The 14,842-nt window shown below is 37.8% G+C and overlaps 1 protein-coding gene across 11 annotated transcripts in view; it reads left to right on the top strand.

Moving 5' to 3' along the window:
• The window catches only part of LOC141909598 (extracellular sulfatase Sulf-2-like), a 60,142-nt gene that overhangs the window by 20,596 nt on the left and 24,704 nt on the right, over nucleotides 1-14,842 (top strand). For all 11 annotated transcript variants that reach the window (XR_012619761.1, XM_074800089.1, XM_074800087.1 and 8 more), the window contains 11 exons: nucleotides 481-720; nucleotides 1,631-1,856; nucleotides 2,364-2,459; nucleotides 2,729-2,879; nucleotides 3,670-3,845; nucleotides 4,315-4,443; nucleotides 5,389-5,451; nucleotides 6,005-6,140; nucleotides 12,424-12,613; nucleotides 13,033-13,191; nucleotides 14,222-14,376. Coding sequence is in view for 10 of the 11 variants with exons in the window: in XM_074800089.1 (XP_074656190.1) it covers nucleotides 481-720; nucleotides 1,631-1,856; nucleotides 2,364-2,459; nucleotides 2,729-2,879; nucleotides 3,670-3,845; nucleotides 4,315-4,443; nucleotides 5,389-5,451; nucleotides 6,005-6,140; nucleotides 12,424-12,613; nucleotides 13,033-13,191; nucleotides 14,222-14,376 (1,721 nt within the window). In the remaining variant the exon portion in view is untranslated. The remainder of the gene's footprint in view (nucleotides 1-480; nucleotides 721-1,630; nucleotides 1,857-2,363; nucleotides 2,460-2,728; nucleotides 2,880-3,669; nucleotides 3,846-4,314; nucleotides 4,444-5,388; nucleotides 5,452-6,004; nucleotides 6,141-12,423; nucleotides 12,614-13,032; nucleotides 13,192-14,221; nucleotides 14,377-14,842) is intronic.

Genomic DNA, 14,842 nt, shown 5'->3' with positions numbered 1-14,842 from the left:
TTACTTTTCGCAATTACTAAAAAACTAATAAAGATAATTGAAAATGGTAAAAAGCACATAAGACCACAGATGCCTTTTGATCCTGAGAATTTGAAAGTAGATAAAAATTTGTTGTAGTTACGAACTTGAGATGAGCAATAATTCTAGTTGAATTATCAGGAAGAAGATATCAATGTTTATAACTACTTCTCCAGCGCACATTGTTGCATTAAATTTATGAATGAGTAATATCATAAAAAAAGTTAATTATCAGCTGTCATCGATATTTTTACTTCGTTCAAACCTAGAGGAATGAATGAAATAAGAAAATCAAACGGAAAAAGTAGGGACACAAAATTTAACAATCCGGACCTAGCGGGTACCCAAAAAATGGCGCCTGGAAACTGTAAAAAGGCTGGCTTATTTATGGTTAATCTTCATTAAATTTTCTAACCACTGTTTAGAAAAAGTGGCAACTACTCAGTTTCGAATTATTTTCAGGCTCGTTGAACTACATGCCGAAAACTCTGCGTATTTTACGCCAGGGAGGGGCCACATTCACGAATTCATTCGTCACGACGCCAATGTGCTGCCCATCGCGCAGCTCGTTCCTCACCGGCATGTACGTTCACAACCACAACACATACACAAACAACGACAACTGTTCATCGATACAGTGGCAGCAACAGTATGAGACGAAGAACTTCGGCACATATCTGAGTAACGCAGGATACCGCACAGGTAAGTGTACCAACACAAATCAAATTGGGACTCAAAAATAGAGATCGCTTCAGTGATATGATGACTCATCCAAATGATGACTTACTAATAGTCAATTAGAAATACAAATTCAGATTCAAAAATATCAACTTCAGTCATGTGATGATTTATCCAAATGATTCTCACTCTTTTATCTCTGTCAACCTTAGTAAAGGATTCAATCCTACAATGAACTCATTTATAAATCCATCAGGATCAAGTTCTACAGTGCCAGTTTAAATAAATGACTTCATTTCCTATGTTTTGATGATTGAGTCATTTTCAAAATCGCAACCGCAGAATCAGAATAAGTTGTTAGTATTTAACCCTTTCAGTGCGTCTTCACCGCAATGCGGTTTATGAATCGGTGATGGATTTTGCTAGTACACCGCATTGCGGTGTATTGACGTAATTAGTAATAAGTTTTTATCTCTATTGAAAGATGGCAGCACCTAAAAGTAGTGAAATATTAATAAACATAGTGAAATATTAATAACTAATGATATACCGCGGCGCGGTGTATACCCACTATAGTGGTATTCCCGTTATTCAACACACAAGGATTTTTTCAAATTACCTCCAGCACTATAGGGTATTGATTAGTCAGCACTGAAAGGGTTAAGTGGTGTTACTAAAATCAAAAATTTAATGCATGCCATTAAAAAAAGAAAAATAGGGGAAGGGGCAGTTGTCTTGATGTAATGATTAAGGACAGTGAAATAACGCGCACCTATCCCAGTTCGAACCCAGGCCTCTTACATAGAAATAAAGCCAATTAACCAATTCACCATGGACTCTGAGTCCATGGGTAGACCGATAGAACTTGCCCACTTGGCGAGTGGTTATAAATGTATATGCGTAACGCTGATACCAATTTTGGTTATCATTGTAGGATATTTTGGCAAGTATTTGAACCAGTATAACGGATCATATATACCGCCGGGCTGGCGCGAATGGGTCGGACTCGTGCGCAATTCGCGATTCTACAACTACACCCTCAACTTCAACGGACAGAAGGTCAAACACGGCGATAATTATTATCAGGATTATTTGACGGATTTGATCGCGAATGACAGCGTAACGTTCCTCAAACAGTCGAAGCAGTATTTCCCGAATAGGTATGCCGCGTCAAAAACATTTTTTCGATCATGAATTGTGAAAATGAATGCAAAAAAAGTTTCTACACACTAGTGCATTTAACTGATTCAACACTAGGTCAACACAGCTTCTCTACAACCATTGTAGAATTTTTGTAATTAACAATCCACTGCACTGCGGTGTAGACACACTGGTAAGTCCGATAAAAATCGCACTGAGCTGGGAGTTTTCAAATTATCTCCAGCACTTTGGGGTATTGATTGGTCAGCACTGAAAAGGTTTCAAAATATCTGTGAAAATTCATGTGAAGATGCATTTCAAGAAGGGGGTCTTGTCAAAATATTTTGATACCGTTTTCATGTCGGATACCGCTGAGCACATAATCTATGCACTTGTTAAAGACAATGGCCGACGAGGTATTAGAGGACCATTATCAACTACAAGATGCCTCATAGCAACTGGGGGCAGCACCATATGACCACGGGGAGGTAGGAAATGTGCCAACAACTTTTGCTCTTTATTTTTAGGCCAGTAGCGATGGTTTTGTCGACGCCAGCTCCACACGGCCCTGAAGATAGTGCGCCGCAGTATCAACACATGTTTAAGAATAATTCCGCTCACAGGTACCTGCAAAATGAAAATATGAAACGATATATCGATGATAATGTGATAGCCCCATGGAGCCTTAGCCTTTAAGGTCAAAAGTTACTTTTTAACGGCGTTTTATTTTACAATATTCTGTATTTCTGCAAAAAATGTGTAGATCTTCATCACATGCGGGACGAATTTAATGGAATAATCTATGATTGTAAACTGGCCTAAGAGTTAGTGTAATGTGATCTATAAATGTATATTATTGTTGCTATCATTAATATTACTATTGTTATTTTAGAACAGTAAGTTGGAACTATGCGCCTAACCCCGACAAACAATGGTTGTTACAGCAGATGGGTAAAATGCAGCCGATAGAAATCGCGTTTACAGATATTTTACAAACAAAACGTTTACAAACTCTACAATCGGTCGATGATGCCGTCGAAAAGGTAACATTTGCTAACCAGCCAGCCAGCTTATATTGGGGAGGGCGGTCATTCGTAAGATTTGTGAGGTATTTTGAAAGTTTTTTACTCAGATTCACAAAAATTTCCTTGGGACTAGAATCATTGGAGAGGCAAAAGTGCTAGCCCCCACTGAGAACTAGGTTATCTAATCAGGGAGCTTTGGTCAAGGGTGAGGGAAAATCAGGGAAAAATGAGGGAATTTTGGATACCCTTGGACTGGTTCTATAGTTGAGTTCCGTCGCGTCGCAGATCAGCTTATGTCGGTTGCGATCGAAAGCAACTGTCTGCCTACCGTAGGCCGGAGTAGAACATGGGCAACTAGCCGGATACGGCTTGCGACGAGTCGGTAGGCGTCGTGTTGCCGTCGCAAGCCTGGCGGCCTCTCGTAGGCCGCTAGTTGCAGCTAATCGGCGATAAACCCAGTTGCGTCGGTAGGCGTCGCGTTGCTTGTTGACATAAGCCAGCCTTTAAGGTTCAGTCTGTGAACAGCTTCAAAACACTTGTCTTGAATCATGGATGTGAAGCTTGTACCCCATGGACTGCATGGTCATTGGCCTAAGTGAGTTTAGACTAGTCTTTAGCTGTTTGACTGGTTGTAGTATCAAAGTGAGCTGAGACTGGTTTTAAGTTGGTAGAGTAGCTATGGGTGTAAGTTCATCTTGAGCTGGTCTTTAATCTATGCTCTCATTGCGACTGGCCCCCGGCAGTTTTTGTCGATCAATTGTGTTTGTTTTAGAGAGGGTTTACTGTTTATTGTTCCATTCTACTGTAGGTTTATTACGAATTGAAGAATCTCGGTGAATTGCGCAACACATATATAATCTACACGTCTGATCACGGTTACCATCTCGGACAGTTCGGATTGTTGAAGGGTAAAGCAATGCCGTACGAGTTCGATGTACGTGTGCCATTTCTCATCCGCGGTCCGGGAATTCCCCACGGAATTCGGTAAGTCAGTATAACGATAGAATCACTAGACGCGCCTGACGGAAGTGTCTGTGAAAATACTGTGGATTTATATTTCAAGGATGAATTTAACTTTTGAAATAGGCGTGTTAAAGACCACGATACAAGGAAACATAGAAACATGGAATCAAACATGTTTCATCACCAGTTTTCTCATTTCAACTAAACTCACACAACACGTAGAATCGCTGGGAAACGTGTTTCTGTCTTCTGTTGTTGTGTTTCCCTCAAGCCTGTTGTTTACTGGATTATTTACTTAAGGAATTTCACTTAAGTTTCTCTTCGGAACTTTCAACACATTCAATGCATAATAAAATCTCTAACCCTATTGAATTTTATCGAAATGCATTGCTTATTTGTTGATTTAGTTATTCATTTGTTTTTTTTTTGGAACTACATTTCGGAAGAACACATGCCTTGTTACGTTTATTCGTGCTTTCTTTGCTTTTAGAATTCCGAATATAGTGATAAATCTTGACGTAGCACCAACGCTACTGGATATAGCAGGAGTACCAGTACCTGAGCACATGGATGGTCGATCAATTCTTCCTTTACTGGAATATGCTAAAGATCCGAACAAGTAAATACGAGATGGACTGATGAAATCTTGGTTTAGAAGATCTTGAACATTCCGGCAATTGTTAATATCTTTGATTTATGAATCTAAATTTCGAGAACTTAAGTTTTGAGACAAATCTAAATATCATCATCAAAATAAAACTTATGGACAAAAAAACTAATTTGAAAGTATATTTCCAGGAACAAATACTTAAGAGGGCATAAAATTTTCACGATGATAGCACGTGCCTACAGTGCTAGCGTCTCAATCCACACATGGATGCCTTGAAGAAAACTAACGCATATATTGTATTATATTTTCAACAATGAATTATATATAAATCAAATAATATTTAGGATATATAAAGTTACTTTGAGTTTGAGTGTACCAATAATTGAATTGAATTGACCGGCAACCAGTCTAGCCCCGATATATTGATGATGTAGCACAAATACTCTCAAAAAATAGTTATCAAAAAGAGGTGGAAATTTATCACATAGAAAATGAGAGTCATGAAATATGTTTGATTACAAAATGAATGCCAAAATTGACAAATGTGATTGTTATTTTGAATTCCCAATATTGATAGTGCACATCATCTAACACAGAACCCCTTAGATAACGCGTAATAATTATCAATGTGTATAAACATTAATGTAACGGTTACAGCATTAAAAAAATCATGCCTAATGATGAAAGTAAGCAAAAGACCCTAGTAATGATACAATATTATTATGGTTTTCATTACTGTTTCTCTGATGATGATTCATCAAGTTTTGGATTTTCCGGAATGCATACAAATGTATTCAGGAACGTTAGTCCGTGGGGGTTCTTTGTACCCCATTCGGTCACTACCCCCTATCTTTGATGATTGGCCCTTTTCATTCAGATGTTAGAACGGACTGTTGAATTAACCTAGCTATGTATCCTTCTGTTATGATGTTCTAATGTTAATTCACATTGCAGTAATTACAAAGGCTTAATCAGCAGAAAGAAAGCATGGAGGGACACATTCCTGATAGAGAGAGGGTAGGTTCAGCTGAAATGATAATACTTCAAAACTAAGAGAGTAGTGACGTTTAGACTTAATTCTATGGTCCATTATCAGGAGAATAGCTCAGAATTGAGTCGAAACATCACTGTAGTATCCTGAGTTGGCCAAATCTATTGATAAAGACAGGTTTAGAAATAACTATAAGTTAATTCAACCAAGCATTTCTCAGTGACACAAGTCAGCCCATTTTCCGCTATGCTAACTACAGACAGAAACCGAATAATAACTACAAACACTACAATCACTACTCACTAAGTTTTTGGCTGATAGAATTGATTCATAACGTCATTACTCCTCAAGAAAATGGCTCATAGAATTGCAGTGTGTCTAAACATCTCTACTCATAGTTTTGAAATTGAACATAACTCATAAAATTGAGTCTTAATCTCTGCTTCGTAATTATGGTTTTTTCATCATTTGAATTATAGACAGTCACTTGTTTATAGATACCAGTAATAGTTTTAAACTGTTTATATGGCTGGTAAAGAAATCGAAAAATGTGCCATTCTTGCTTCAATTTCATTCCAGAAAAATAACGTTCAAGAAAATAATGTGGCGCGAACGCGTCGAGGCTGCGAAGAATAATCTACTGTCACCGAAAGAGCTTCGTATCAAAGAGCAATGTTTAAAACCAGACTATCAGCTACCGTGTAAAATAGGCCAGGTTTGTATCCTTTATAGCAATATACATAATGTTCACCAATATCCAAAGCAATGCGAACCCTGTACATTTCATACTGCCATCGCAAGATGATAACATGGTTAAGGTTTCAGAAATTTGATACCTTGTTCCCCCTAATCAGCCGGATACTTTTTAAACTGCATTGAATTTTTAATCAGTTAACCCTTTCGCTACTTGATAATTGTGCACGCATTGTACCAGATGGCGTTAGTAGAGTTCCTGGCTGCCACCAATTTCCCCATGTAGGAGATGCTTTCTCGTAGGTTGCACAATCACGTATAAACACTGAGACAAAGTTATATTTTCAACATTCCAACGTTGTCAAACAACGTTGTCAAACAACGTTGTCAAACAATGTTGCGACAACGTCAGGACAACGTTATTCTGTTCAGTCGTATTTTGGTTGGCACAATGTTTTCTCCCAACATTCGGCTAACGTTAATAAATAACGATTTCTCAACATAGTACCAACGTCAGAAAAAGACCAAAAAGCTCTTCAAAACGGAAAAATTTCAAATATTAAATACTTTAATTAAACAAATAAGTACATAAAATGGCGGCATCAAAATTCATCAGCAGTTTCGACTGGTGCTAGGGCTGCTTTCTGTAAAATAAAAACAATTGTTCATTAGTAGTTGTTCGTTTTAGCATAAACTCTGGGCTTCATGCTCACCAGGCTCAAGGGTAAAATTAGAGAATGGACATACTCGTTTCGTATTTTACAATAACATTGGGAAAATGATTATGTGAAACATCAAAGTTACAATAAAGAAGAAATTGAATTGAATTGTGCGGGCGGTCGGTCGGTCGGTTATGAGCGTAGATATTACCGTAAGGCCCAGTTAATAACAATATGTGAATGAACACACAATACCTCAAAAGAATATGAAGTTCGTCGACGATGATAGGCCTAACACAATAGGATCTTGAACGTGAAAACTTCTTGAAAACTCGCTTTTGTAATAACGCTGATTGTATCCAGACAAAGAGATGCGCGGTCAACACTATTTCGCACTACTCAGTAGCTGTTGCTGTTGAAAGTAAAATTCACGATGATGCGTTTCGAATGCCAGTTTTACAGAATAATATTTCAATATTTTCCTACAATTTTCCGATTCAGTAATTAGAAATTAATAATTGACGAGATAAATTTCTCTTAAATCACTGAATTCATAAATGTTTTAATTCCTATAATATGTTACGTCGATAAAACGTTAAGACGTTTTGCTGCTAACGTTAAATCAACAACTTCAGGCTGACATGCATAACGTTGTGAAAACGTTATGTGCAACCTGGGCTATCAGCTGTGATGTAGTCCGGCCCTCTCAGATACGTGTTATTGCTGTATTCATCATTTGAAGTCCAGCAACAGTTCTAAAATGCAGCATAATGCTGCATCAACAATCATCTTGATGTGCTTCACACAGTGGGCGGATAAATAAATGCTGAGACCCCACTGGCAGCCTAGCAGGAGTTTTTTACTGAGATCTTTGATGAATGTTTCTACACTCATGTGTGTGATGGGCCAGGCACCACTTCTGAGGTAAAATATGGTGGCTCTCATATAAAATATGGTGGCTGCCATGAATTCTGCTGATAACAGTATTAAAATTGTTATTTATGAGTTAATAGGGAGAATTATAAATTTTAATGTACAGGGTATATAGGCGGCCGGCCGGATCAACTTTTAAGTTCTGTAGAAATGAGAAATTAGGTATGTTTAACTTAAATTATGCAAATGTCATTCAAAAAATGTTCCTAAAAAAATATGTATCACTTAACACATTAATAGTGTTGAATTCAACTAAAGTAGCAATACCGGTATACCTTGAGAAAGTGTGAAATATCTCTTTTAAGTGTATGAAGTTAAGTCTTGAAAGTTACAGAAGTTATGGAAACCTTAACAAGAAAATTAATTTTAATAAATTATTTGACGCCTGCGAAAAAAATGTAGAATTTCTGGGATAAGCTAATGTGGAATTGCATATTTGAAATCGAAGTTTTAAGAAATTTGGGGAGTTATGAGGTTTGGCGATTGGGTAGATGATACAGGTCTTCGACTGGTCTAATTAAAAAAAAAAATTGTCAACTTGCGACCGACTTCGATTCACTTTTGCCTCTAAGCTGGTCTACAACTTCATTGCCTTCATGGTTGAAGAAAGAGCTCTTCTGATGCCTGCTTCATCATGACTTTGAGCATATCGTGTAGCCAGCCGGCCCGGTCCCCGAGGCCCGGTTTGGTTGTCACTCGATATCCTAGACTTGAGTCTGGGTTGAAGTAGACATTGTGATTTAAATAACTTATTTATGTTATTCTGTATGAATTACTCGTGTGTCTTGTATTTTGTATTTTTAGCATTGGTTGACGTCTATGACATCATGCCAATGCTAGTAAAATTGATCGAAAATAGTAGTACGAAAAAATAGCGCCGACTCTTCTCATTTTCATAGTAACTTCAAATTGTCACTCTGTTCACGTAAAACATTAGAAACAGCTGAAAATGACTAAAAAAAATGTTTCAATTATTCCCCACAACATAGCGTCGCCAGATTTCTGATTTAATGGTCCAAAAAATTATTCGATCGCATTTTTCTCGTTCATTATCTGGTAGATGAGAGCGGGTTAAACAATCGCGTAGCGATATGTCTGCATTGATATTGGCAGTAAAGAATGGGGAACAGCCTCTTCTGAATTGAAAAACATAAAATTATGTACCTCCGGTTTATAAATATCACAGCGTTTGGATATCACGGTTATTCCAACTTTCAGTATCCATGGGATTATTTGGGATTCATTTTCAGCGTCAGAATACGTATTTCTAGAGCAGTGGAATGGCAGCCTACTCGTGACTGAAACCCGTATGTGATCGGGCGGGAACGCCTTTACTAAAGTTAAAACCATTTCATGATGACACGAAACATCAAACGGTAAACGGTAGGCTACCACCATGATACGATATCACCAATAAAGATAGATCATTTTATTCAATTTTACCAGAGTTGTTTATTGGAGGAAAATATCATTGTTAAGTACGCCGAGAACAACCATGTCGTATCATCAATCAGTTGACTGACATTGTAAAATTCGATTCGGCTATATTCTAATATAAGTTTTCACTTTAGGACACCCTACCCGCCTGCTGCGCACTCATAAGGCGGTAGCACCCTCTTACGCACTCGGCTTTGTAATGCGCGCCGGGAAAAAATACCTTTTATTATCTTTTCGATGCGTTAAACTGCAGTGATTGAATTTACGCGTTGTTTGTCGTAAATTGCAATATTGCGATGGTTATTTGCCGCTGCTGTAGTTTTTTAGCCCACTTGGGACTTTAGTCCCAGCGGGCTATTGCGTTCACTTTTCGTCCGTCGTCCGTCCGTAGACGAAATCCAGTTATTTTGGGAAGTTTTGAAGACGCTTCAAGGTAACTGGCCCAAAAACTGGCCCTGTCAGAATCAAGATGGCCGACTGGCAGCCATTGTTGTTCGCCAAAATCAGCACTTTCTACACATTTTCGAGGTTTACGAGGGAAATTTTGAAGACGCTTTGATCAATTACCTTGATGTTTCGATTTTATTTGAATCTACCAAGGGCCCATCAGCATAAGAAAATTTGGGTCCATCTGACTCAAGATGGCCGTCCTATGACCTATTTAGTGCCCAAAAATGTCAATTTTGGCCAGAATTCTAGGTCTTGTAGCTTCCTACTGGCTTGCCATTTTTCATTGCAATTTGTGATGGGTATTCTTTGTAAAGGGATGTTTTATACCTGAGACAGGTATTTTTGATCCGCCAATTATGACGCAATTGGCAGCCATCTTGGTGTCATTAGTATTCATTCTTAGGTGGGAAAAAGTTTTTCGACATTATATTGATACCTAAGCATATTTTGTTACAACAATGAATTAGAAAGTTGTAGCGTATAACGTGTACTATGATTGTGGTGAGTTTCAAGTTCATTGGTTTTTGTATATGGCCACCAGGGGGCGTTGAATAATACAATATCTTAGTATTTCTATATTATATTTGTACCAATACATATTTTGTTACCGCAATCAAATGCAAAGTTGTAGCTCATGACATCATCTATGATTGCGGTGAGTTTTAAGGAAATTAGTTATTCTATATGGTCACCAGGGGGCGTTGAATAGTAGAATAACCTGGTATTTCCTTATTACATTGGTACCTAGGCATATTTTGTTACCATGATCTATTGCAAAGTTGTAGTTCATGACATGTTCTATGATTGTGGTGAGTTTCGAGGTCATTGGGTTTTGAATATGGTCACCAGGGGGCGTTGAATAGTAGAATAACTTAGTATTTCCATATTAAATTGGTAACGAGGCATTTTTTGTTATCACAATCAATTACAAAATCGTAGCTGCTGACATGTTTTACGATTGTATTGAGTTTCAAGGTCATTGGTTTTTGTATATGGTCACCAGAGGGCGTTGAATATTGAAATTGTTAGATTGTTGAGCATTTGAAACCACTTCCCAAGTGGGCATGGTGTCCCTGGACCCCTAGTTGGAATTGAATCGAGCTCGGTAGCTCAGTGAGAAAGGCGTGATGCTGTTGAATCCACTATCAATGCTGAGTGACAAGTGGGTTCGAGTCCTGCTGGCTGCGAACAGTGTTCGGGCAACACTTCAAAGGCCGTACCGTCGTGAAGTTAAATGAACAATCCAATAGGAATAGTCTTGGGAAACCAAGATCCAAACGACGTACGTAAAGCCAAACAAACAAAAAGACAAACAAACAATCATCACCCGGCCTCAGTGACACCAACGCCGGCATCGCTCTCTGCGACGTTTTGCATGCGTACATGCATCAGAGCTTGGAGCTCTAAGATCAGAGGGTCTTGCAATTGCATTCAGAAAAATAGTTCTGTTTTTGTTTTCATTATTCAGTGGGGCCTAACAGTTCATGCGTAAAAATGGGTTTTTGTATCCAAATCTTGATTGATATAAATATCTTGGCTGGGACATGATGGAAAACATCAGAATAAACTAGTTTCGTCTTTTTAACAGAATCGCATTAATGAGGTTTAACAGTACAAATAGCCTAGGCTAAATCGTTCGGAAGAAAATAAATTCATTTTCAGGAATAAAATCGTACTAGACAAATAGACCTTTAAGTCTGTGGTCCTCCCAATCAACATCGTCATAGAAGATTTGCCGGCAGATGTAAAACATTATAACCACTTAATACCCAGTATAATCTACCAATGCTTCAAGACCCATGGGCCTCTTGTCTTATTTTAAAATTTGTAACTTTATTGAATTTGGGAATTTTATCCCGAAATTTCAATGTAATAAGGATCAATAAAGAATTGAATTGAATTGTCACCTAATACACATGCCATCAGTGGACGCGGAGCCGTATATGACAGCTATGCTATTATAAATTGCTAATCTCCTGAAAACTGCATACCCCTAATATCGAACATATTCTCCAAAACATTTGAATATTGAAATTATATGTTTACACGTATTTATATTGACCGCTTGTAGCCGCCGATGAAATTCACGCCGGCCCTACACAGATCGTAGATAGCTTTGTCATTCCACCAGCATCCCCATGTCAGGGTCTGACTTTTATATCAGACTTCCAAATCGTGTATACATCCGCCATTTAACCGAATAATCCGATTTACTTATTTCTGTATATGCCTGCCGTTTCTGATATAATCATACATCCTTTGCTATTACAATATGTCTTCTCGTGATATTCAATGCAATATAACATTTTGATGTTCAAATAGAGGTCATTATATAATCACAGAAAGCCATTCTACATCTCCGCAATAATATTTTGCCAAATAGCTCGTATGTGTACACATAGACCTGTGACCTTTTGCACATCGATTTACGGTTGTCGTTTGTAAAATGACGCTGAATGGTTAACATTGTTTAGGTTTCATAATGGTAACGTTTTATAAGGCGTCAAAAAACCTTTTAGATGTGGTTATCAATTATGCATATGGTTGCAATAGTAATTGTGTTATAACATCAGTATTCCTGAAGATGACTGTTCGCTTAAATATCGAATTAACTACTAGCTCAAAGGAAAACTTTAGACTCTTTAGTACCGTAGATTCTTAGTTTGTAGGGATTTCGTATTATCTTTACAGCACGGGCTCTGAGTCTGATGGGGTTTTATAGAGAGCAGAGCCGTTATAAATGATTAGTTTCATTCCTCTTGAATGAATTCAATACGGTGTTTGGCTTTTTTGTTTTAATCAGGTAGAATAATTTTACATCTATAGAAATGGTTTTGCAACGAGGATAAAGACGGTCATTTGTACATCGCTAAGTGTCGCAATAATCGATTCACTGCCACAGATACATCACTGCCCCCTATTGGTAGCGGGGTGAATCGTCGATGTCGTTGCAGGAAGAACGGCGTGTCGACCAGACGATCAAAACGACGTCTGCGTAAAGGACATCTACAATTCGGTAAGAAAACTATCCTAGAATATTCTGGAAACATTAGAAAAACTCTTGAGAAATATCCTGAATACAAGAAGAGTTGTATTATTCTTAAAATATCTCATAAATATGATAGAAATATCATAGGCATAACCTGAAAACATCAAAGAAATATAAAAGAAATATCCCAAAATTATCATAAAGATATCCTAGAAATATTGAAGAAATATATGGGAAATTTAGGCCTGCTAGATCTGTATTAAACCTGTATTATCTTAGAATGATTACATGTATTAAAAGTATAAACTAAAAACCAGTCATTAACTGAATACTGATAAGTGACAATTCAAACTGTGTTGCTACTTTGGAACTGACATGATAGTTAATAGTTTAAGCATTGAAAACAAAGTCCAAATCTAAATAAGACATTACTGAATTTCGATCAGGTTCCAGTAGTGTTAAGGGAAAACGTTTCGACTCGACAACAAGTCTTGATACAGATAGCAGCCGAACAATGCGTCAGAAGAGGTCGCTACCATGGACGGTGAACACAGGGTCGTGGGGAGTCACACTTCACGATGCTGATCGCGCTCTTTATTCCAGAGGTAAGTTTTCATCAATTAATTTCCTGAAAGATTATCTCTCAACTCCGGAAGATGTTGGGACAGATAGGCTTTTGAACCAAAATGAATTCAGAATGGTATTAAAGCCTAGCAATGATCACTGGAGCTGTTGGTGCAACCTACATCTTCTGAGTGGATTTTCTTGCATCTCAGTGGGTTAATTGGCAACAACAATTTCCAAAAAAGGAGAACAAAGCTTGGCTATAATGAGCTAAGAGAGGGAGGAGTGGGGAGGATGATGCTTTAAAGGTGTAAGCCATACATACTTTAACCTTAACTGCTGGCAGCTTAAATGTTCTGTATGTGCCAGATGATTTGCATCTGAATGAAATAACCTCATTTAATCCTCAAAACTTCCAAACTATTATATAAAGGGCATTGATACTTCACGAAGCGGTGGTTTATTGTCACAGCCATGGAATGGTGCTGAAAGATTGAAGTTCCGATTTTTGAAAGAGGGGGGTCCACTGGGTGGGGTCATTTTTGGGTGTCCAGCGCAAAAAGACCCTAGAAAGTCAGAATACTCACAATTTCGTGTTACATTGTCGATATTCATAAATAAAGACACCGTAAATTACTTTATCCATCGTTAAAACCTTTATTATGCTTCTTATTACAGTCTAAATGTTTTAATCTTCATCAAAATATCAAATTTACGGGGCATTTTTTAGGTCAAAATTCTTTAAAATACATGTATCAGAATGTGAAATTACTTCCGGGTTTGGATTCTCGAGTATCAGCAGTTTGGGTGCGTTAAGAACTAGGGCTCAACGCGCTTCGAGGCGCTTGTGACTTAAAAACAAACTTTAAATGCGAGATAGGTCGGGCTGTCGACAACAGTCGCCTACGGTAGTTCCCCAATGTGTTGACTACAGTCGCAAGTTAGGCCTAAGGGTTGAAAATAAGCCTGTTCCTGTCAATTAAAACCGTACAAAGTGTGTTCTTTTCATCCTGAAATTTTGATATATCACTAAAAGCTGATAAAATCATTTTTGCTTTGGCATTTTTGCAGATGATGCTCATATATTGAAAAAATGTCAGGTAACAGCAAACAATTCAGTTGTCTGTCAAGAGGACGTATATAACGACATTGACTCGTGGAAATCTCATAAACAAGAGCTCAGCGCGATCATCGAACAATATAAAAAACGTCTCGATAGTTTGAAGGTAAGTGTAAGAAACATGTTTAGCAACATTGAAGTATCTAGCGAGGACTTCCACTTTCTGAAAGTGGTTATGCTGGCCCCGTAGCATGATTGATTTTATGGGCAGTCCATTTTCCTTAAAAACACATTTTGGTTGGACCATTTTTAAACGGCGCTCAAAGGTAAAAATGTTGCGTTGTGACGACAAATTCACTCACAATTCAAGGCTTCCTACAGAGTGTCACAAGTACATATAGACTTATTGGACTGGGAGTACAGAGGATTTTATTCAGTGTCTTAAAATTCATTTTTTAAATGCTGACCCTTTTGGGATTTTGGATGGTTTGTTGTAACTCGCTCGCCCCACACGCTATAGGCCTGGTATGTGCAGATTTCCAAACCTTTTTGTATGCAGTTGTATGCAAACTTTCAGTATGGAACTATGTGCACACTTTCAGTATACAATTGTGCACACATCTTTGACCTTA

This window comes from Tubulanus polymorphus, chromosome 8 (assembly GCF_964204645.1).
Source record: "Tubulanus polymorphus chromosome 8, tnTubPoly1.2, whole genome shotgun sequence".
NCBI lineage: Eukaryota > Metazoa > Nemertea > Palaeonemertea > Tubulaniformes > Tubulanidae > Tubulanus > Tubulanus polymorphus.
This window is presented reverse-complemented; position numbering and strand designations above follow the sequence as displayed.